Genomic DNA, 7,591 nt, shown 5'->3' on the forward strand with positions numbered 1-7,591 from the left:
ATTCTTTAAAGGTAAAATGGAGCCAGGCGCAGTGGCTCACGCCTATTATTCCAGCACTTTGGGAGGCTGAGGCAGGCAGATCACCTGAGGGCAGGAGTTCAAGCCTAGCCTGGCCAACATGGTGAAACCCTGTCTCTACAAAAATACAAAAATTAGCCAGGCATGATGGCTGGTGCCTATAATCCCACCTACTCGGACGGCTGAGGCGGAAGAATCGCTTGAACTTGGGAGGCAGAGGTTACAGCGAGCCGAGATTGTGCCATAGCACTCCAGCCTGGGCGAAAGAGCAAGACTCTCCTCTCAAAAAAAGAAAAAAAAGGTAAAATGAGATTCTATTGTATAGATATACTACAGCTTTTAAAAATCACTGTATCATTAATGGTCTTTTAGGTTATTTCCAAATTTTTGCTTTTAGCAACAACCTTGTCTAGTGATCTCTTCAGGAAAAAAATTTCTAAAAGTACAAGTGCTGGATGAAAAGACTGATGTACATTTTCTTTTCTGCTATATATTAACTTTGCTCCCAGGTGATTAAAACCTCTTTATCGCCGGGCGTGGTGGCTCACACCTGTAATCCCAGCACTTTGGGAGGCTGAGGTGGCTGCCTCACCTGAGGTCAGGAGTTTGAGACCAGCTTGACCAACATAGTGAAACCCCATCTCTACTAAAGATACAAAAAATTAGTTGGGCGTGGTGGGAGGCACCTGTAATCCCAGCTATTAGGGAGGCTAAGGCAGGAGAATCACTTGAACCTGGGGCTGTGGGGGTGTCGGGGAGGTTGCAGTGAGCTGAGATCGCGCCATTGCACTTCAGCCTGGGTAACAAGAGCGAAATCCCGTCTCAAAAATAAAAACCTCTTTACTGAGGAATAAATTACATAGAGTAACATCACGTTTTACAAGAAAAGTTCAGTAATATTTTTATGAACATCCTCAGTAACACCAAAGAGCAGAATGGTTGGGTAAAATGGTAAGTACATCTTTAACTGTGCCAAAGTACTTTCCGAAGCAGTTGTAGCACTGTCTGTTCCCATTAGCAGTATACAAGAGTTCTACCTGCTCCTCTTCCTTACTCATGTTTGATATACAGCCATTCTAGTGGGTTGTGGTGCGTGTCTCACTGTAGTTTTATTTAGCATCTCCGTGATGACTAGTAATGTTCAACATCTTTTTATGTGATCACAGCCCATTCATATATATCTTCTTTAGTGAAGCACGTGTTTATCTTTCGTCCATTTTAATCAATTAGCTTTACTGAGGTACAATTTACATATAAAATTCGCTAACTCTTTGTATAACATTAGATAAATGTTCACAAAAGTATATAGTGGTATAACACAATCATGACACAGATCATTTCCTGTTACTCCAACAAGTTCATTCACACCCCTTTGTAGTCAATTCCCTCCCTCCCACCTCTATTCCCCAGAAACCACTCATGTGCTTTCTGTCACTATGGCGTAGTCTTTTCTGTAATTTCATATCATAGAATTACATCGTCTATAGTCCTGTGTATCTGGATTCTCTCCTTAGTGTAATATTTCTAAGGTTTATCCATAATGTTGTGAGTATTGGTAGTCTGATCATTTTTTTTTTTCCAAGTAGCATTCCACTGCATGGATAGATACACTACAATTTACTTATCCAGTCACCAGCTGATACACATTTGGACTTCTCCCCCGTTTTGGCTATTATTAATAAAGCTTCTATGAACATGTGAGTAAAGTCCTTGTATAAACATACATTTTCATTTACCTTTGATAAATACCTGTGGAATGAGATTGCTCAGTGATGTGGTAAGTGTATATTTAATAAGATATTGCCAAATTGTTTCTTGAAGTGGCTAGGCCATTTTGTATTCCTAACAATAAAGTATGAGTTCTATTTGTCCCACAAGCATACTAACAATTGGTATTCTCAGTCTTTGTAATTTAGGCTTTCTACTCGATGTGCAGTAGTTTCTCACAGTGGTTTTAACTTGCACTGCCCTGAGGATTAATAATGGTGAACATCTTTTCATGCGCTTCTTTGGCACTCATCTAGCTCTACTCAAATATTTTCTTGTTTTAAAAAAAATCAGGTGGTTTGTCTTTTTACTGAGTTATGAGTTCTTATTTTTTTCCTGGAGACAAGATCTCACTCTGTCACCCAGGCTGGGGTGCAGTGGTACAATCTCAGGTCACTGCAACCTCCGCTTCCCAGGCTCAAGTGATCCTCCCACTTCAGCCTCTCAAGTGGTTGGTACTATAGGCATAAGCCATCACACCCGGCTAATATTTTTGTTGTTGAGACGAAGTCTCAGCTCTGTTGCCCAGGCTGAAGTGCAGTGGCACAATCTCGGCTCACTGCAACCTCTGCCTCCCAAGTGATTGTACTGCCTCGGCCTCCTAAGTAGCTGGGATTACAGACACCCACCACCATGCCCAGCTAATTTTTGTATTTTTGGTAGAGATGAGGTTTCACCAAGTTGGCTAGGCTGGTCTCAAACTCCTGGCTTCAGGTGATCTACCTGCCTCTGCTTCCCAAAGTGCTGGGATTACAGGCATGAGCCACTGTGAAATTAGCCTGGCCCTGGCTAATTTTTGTATTTTCTGTAGAAACGGGGTTTTGCCATGTTGCCCAGGCTAATCTCAAACTCCTGAGCTCAAAGTGATCCACCTGCCTCGGCCTCCCAAGGTGCTATCCTAGGATAACAGGCACAAGCCAGCGCGCCCAGCCTTTATATTCCCCCATAATGATGTTGTGGTCTTCCATCACTACTTACTGAAAAGACTCATTTCCCTACTGAATTACTTACGCACTTTTATAAAAAATCAATTGGCTATATATGTCTGGTTCGATTTCTAGATCCTCCACCTAAGTTGTTGTGGAAGATAGAGTCTTCTGTTATTCTAGAGAGTCATTTTCTTCTAGAGAAAGTAACATCTAAGTTGAAACTTGAAAGAAGCAGGGATTAGCCAAATGAGTCAGTATAAGGAAAGGAAGAAGGAAGACTATGGCAAAAGGAAAAGAATGTGCAAAGTCCCAATATCATGAAATGGGGAACTTTTTAATCATTTATTTAGAAATATGAGTAGATACCATCGAGCAGGAGTCATAAAGTACCTTAAAATCATTTCAAGTCTAAAGAGAACTTAAATAAATTTCTAACAGAAACTAAGTTGGTAGCCACACAAGTGGCTCACGCCTGTAACCCCAGAATTTTGGGGTCTAGGTAGGAGTATTCCCTGAGGCCAGGAGTTCAAGAGAAGTGTGGTCAACATAGCAAGACCCCACCTCCATTGGAAAAAAAACCTAAGTTGGCGGGAGAAAGGCAAAATAATAGGAAATGAGGCTGAAACATTAGACAAGGACCACCGTTCATAAGAAAACACAGAGCAATTAAAGATGCCTCTGTCCAGCACAGTGGCTCACATCTGTGATCCTAACACTTTGGGAGGCTGAGAAGGCAGGATTGCTTGAGTCCAGGAGTTTGAGACTAGCTTGAGCAACATGGTGAGATCCTCACTTTACAAAAAAAATTTAAAATTAGCTAAACATGCGGCTGGGTGCGGCGGCTCATGCCTGCAATCCCAGCACTTTGTAAGGCCAAAGAGGGCGGATCACTCGAGGTCAGGAGTTCCAGATGAGTCTAGCCAACATGGTGAAACCCTGTCTCTACTAAAAATACAAAAAAAAAAAAATTAGCTGGGCATGGTGGTGCATGTTTGCAATCCCAGCTACTTGGAGGCTGAGGCATGAGAATCGCTTAAACCTGGGAGGCAGAGGTTGCAGGGAGCTGAGATTATGCCACTGCACTCCAGCCTGGACCACAGAGTGACACTCTGTCTCAAAAAAAATTAAAAATAAAATAAAACTAGCTGGATTGAGGCTGCAGTGAGCTGTGATTATGGCACTGTACTCTCATTTGAGTGACAGAGACCTTGTTGCAAAAAAAAAAAAAAGCCTCAGCTACTGGTTTGAGTAGACAGTAGTATCATTTACCAAAAGAAACACCAGAATCGAGTGGTGAAGAAAAAGGAATAGAAAAGAGTTTGTTTAACTTTGCAATGTCATATTTTTACTTAATACATAGAGAAAAAGAGTATATGAAGAAATTCCTCAACTGCAGCACTGCTGCCTGGACTGGATACTTCTCTGTTGTGGGGGCTTCCCATTACCTTGCAGGATGTTTAGCAGTATCCCTGGCCTCTAGCTATCAGATGCCAACAGCATTCTAGTTGTGACAACCAAACTATCTTTAGGTATTGCCAAGTATTCCCTGGAGGAAAAATCACCTCCCAAACACCACTGCCACTGAGAACCACTGATTTATACCACTCAAAGGGCGTAAGACTAAAAACTAAGTTGTATCTATGTAGACACAACCAGCCCACTATATCCATGAGCTCCCTGATGTGGATTCGACCAACTTTGGATTCGGGGAGAAAAAATATTCAGGGAGAAAAAAAAACATGGTTGCATCTGTACTAAACACATGCAGACTTTTCCCCTTGTCATTATTCCCTTAGCAATACAGTATAACAACTATTTATATAGAATTTGTGTTGTAGTGGGTATAACAAGAAATCTAGAGATGATTTAAAGTATACTGGAGGATAGGTATAGGTAATATGCAAACATTACACCATTTTACATCAGAGTTGAGCCTTGTGGAATCTGGTATCTGAGGTGGGTCCTGGAACCAATCCACCACAGATACCATAGGAAAACCATATATCCTTTGTTTTCCATTTCTTTTCCTAGATAATAAACTCGTAAAAGGCAAGTTCTGTTCCTTAAACACCTCTGGGCTCCCTCACAGCACTAATGCTATACCCCTAGACATTAATTAAATAAGAATACATTAATCCACTTCAAAAATAGTTCTTACAGGCATGCTTTACTATAAGTTGCATGTGTACTCTAGTACATGTACTTCTAGAACGAAGTGGTTAAAACAGGAAGAAAAAAAGCCTTGTTTAAATCAGAATAGCAATATACCCTTTCTTCAAATTCAATAAACAAGAATTTACTAAAATCCTAGAAAGAATCTGTTAATTTTTAAGTGACAAAAATGGCAATATTCTTAAAGCAGGAAGAAATACATTAGAACATTACACATCTCACCTGTAGCAGCTGGGTTTATCAATCCAGCAGAACCACTGTTTGCAATCTGAGACGGGGCCTGGCTCAGCCCAGTGGAAGGGGCTCCTAACCGAGGAAACTGTTGAGAACTCATTTCCACCTGTAGTACAAACAGTTATACGGTTATTACAAGACTCTGAGATCTGAATCAATATTGAGAACTTAAAGCATCTTTAGTATCTACGAGATAGTCCCCTGGAAAAGCAAATTCTGCATCATTTATTTTAAAACTTGAGATCAATACAAATGCAGACATTATCTAAACTACCTAAGTTTTTTTAACTACATCGTTTATACGGCGCTGGCGGGTACTATGACCCTCCATAAATACTTGTGGATTGATATGCTAAATAAATCACCATTGAATCCTGTACAATAGTCACAGGACAGGTATTACCACAATATATGTGTATTTCTCTGTAAAGTTTTATGGAAAATGGCATGTCTCTGAAACACTCAAGCCTCCCATCAAGGTGAACAGAACCGTGATTAGTATGTCATAGGAACATTCGGAGGGAGATACTCAGCCCTAAGAAAGGATCGGGTATCTAACATCCAGACCTGATGCAAAAGGAATTCTCCAATGCTTTTCTTCAAAGGCCTCCATTTACGGATTTCCTTTTCTTTATCTTTCATAGACCTCCCCCCGCCCCACAGAGCCAGAGGACCCGAAATCTTCTCCATCTTCTCTAAAATCGCCCCCCACTTTTGCCTCAGGAGCCAAGCTCCGCCGATCTCCCTTGACTCGCCCGCAACCCCACCCCACCGCGAAGCCCCCGCTGAGATCAGAGGACGCCGGTTTCCAGACACCTCAGAGTGTGAGAGCCCCGTGTCCGGGGTGGGGGATCGGACGAGCGATCTGGGTAGCCCCACGACAAGAGGAGCACCGTGCCTCTTTACCTGTAGCCGCCGCCCGCCGCCCGCACCGCCCGCTTCTATCTCGCCGGCCTGGGGGTGCCGCGGAGGGCCCATCTCGGCGGCGACGCTGCGCTCGGGGAGCGTCGGGAGGGATCGCGGCGGCGACGCCCGGGCCCGCCGCTGTCCAGCCCCGCTGGCCCCACTCACCCCACCACCCGGCCGCCGCTCGGCTCGCAGTCCTCTTCCCCCGAACCTGCCCCTGCCTCCCCCGCCCGCCCATTGGCCTCACGCCCGGCGCGTCACTGGAGGCTCAGGACCAATCCACAGCGACCTGCTCGTTCTGAGCCCGCCCCACCCTCCCGCCGACCGCCAGCCAATCAGGCGCGAGCCTAGCCAGGGCAGCCCAAACCCCTCGAGGCTGAGCCAATGGCAGAGGAAGACAGGAGCCCCCGGCGAGGGGGGCGGGGAGCGGGGAGGCCCCGCCTCGGCCGGGGTCTGAAAGCGGCGGGCGCAGGGCCCGGATGTGGAGAGTCACTTTAAACTGCTTCAGGAGCCAAACTCCTTGGGCCGCCCGCCCGCCCGCGCTCCCCTGGTCGCTCTGCTTCCCCGCCAAGGCCCACGTACGCCACGCCCCCACGCCCGGGTCAGCCCACCCCTCCCGGTGCCTCTCCCTTCCTCGCCACAAGACACCCAGCCCCTGTCGCCGGCCCAACCGCCGTGCACAGCTTGCGAAAGAGCCGGGGTCCGAGCCGCAGGAAACGAAGATCCTCTGCCCTTCCCCGGGGACGCGCAACGGGACGGACGCTGCAGCCCGGCTCGGCCGCCCCGCCCCCTCGTCTCCTCCCCTTCACTCCCGGGCGCCTGTCCCGCCATTACCTGGGTGCTGCACCGAGTGGCCGCCGCACCGCCTCGAGCTCGCTCCCGCGCGCTCTCTGTCTGCGGGGCCGACGTCCTCAGGCTCCGGACCCGCAGCCGCCGCCGGGGCGCTAGCACTCTGCCCCCCACCCCTCACTCCAGCGCCGCTGCTTCCGCCGCCGTAACGAGCCTCCCATCTACTGGCTGGCGCAGGCCCCGCCCCCTATCGAGTCAGCCAATCGCTGGTGGTCGTGAGCGGGAGAGTGGCCCGGCCCGCCCCTCCGGGCCGCGGCGTCCTCTGGGAAATGTAGTCACGGGGCCAGGAGGGCGGGCCGCGAAGGAGGTGGAGAGCGCCGGGGCGGGGCCGCAGGCGACCCGGCCAGGGCAACACACCCCTTTGCCGTCTGAAGTCAGTTCTGTCTTTTTTCTTGGCCGAGTGAGAAGACAGTGGATGCCACCCTGTGCCTCAACCTGAGGGCATTGGGTTTCATTTTCCCCACAGGGAGGGGCGGCGCGGCGCGGGAAAGGGTAATGGAGGCCAACTGCGGCGGCCGAGCGGGCCGCGGGCCGCCCGGGTGTCGTGACGGTGCCCGCCTCCCTCCGCCGCGAGTGGGACTCGGTGTCTTCACCGGGGGCCGGGATCCGCACAGCCTACGCGTGGCGGGAGCTGCCAGGCGCGGCGCGGGCGCGGCTCTGTGGAAGCAGCTCTGTGGAAACAAACAGGCCGGCGGGACGCAGGGCTCCGGGCGGCC

At 48.3% G+C, this 7,591-nt stretch overlaps 1 protein-coding gene across 4 annotated transcripts in view; it reads right to left on the minus strand.

The window, feature by feature from the left end:
* The window catches only part of SAP130 (Sin3A associated protein 130), an 87,718-nt gene extending 80,738 nt beyond the window's left edge, over nucleotides 1-6,980 (minus strand). For 3 of the 4 annotated variants that reach the window (XM_012462312.2, XM_012462311.2, XM_012462310.2), the window contains exons 1-2: nucleotides 6,861-6,980; nucleotides 5,109-5,226 (exon numbers count right to left, since the gene is read on the minus strand). In XM_012462312.2, coding sequence (XP_012317735.1) covers nucleotides 5,109-5,220 — 112 coding nt within the window. In that variant the 5' untranslated portion in view covers nucleotides 5,221-5,226; nucleotides 6,861-6,980. Of the gene's footprint in view, nucleotides 1-5,108; nucleotides 5,819-6,860 lie in introns of those variants that run through there. The other variant, XM_064382867.1, reaches the window with a different exon arrangement.
* Between the last annotated feature and the right edge of the window lie 611 nt (nucleotides 6,981-7,591).

The sequence above is a fragment of the Aotus nancymaae genome, unplaced genomic scaffold, assembly GCF_030222135.1.
Source record: "Aotus nancymaae isolate 86718 unplaced genomic scaffold, 86718_ANA_hifiasm-v0.15.2.pri h1tg000029l, whole genome shotgun sequence".
In the NCBI taxonomy this organism is placed as follows: domain Eukaryota; kingdom Metazoa; phylum Chordata; class Mammalia; order Primates; family Aotidae; genus Aotus; species Aotus nancymaae.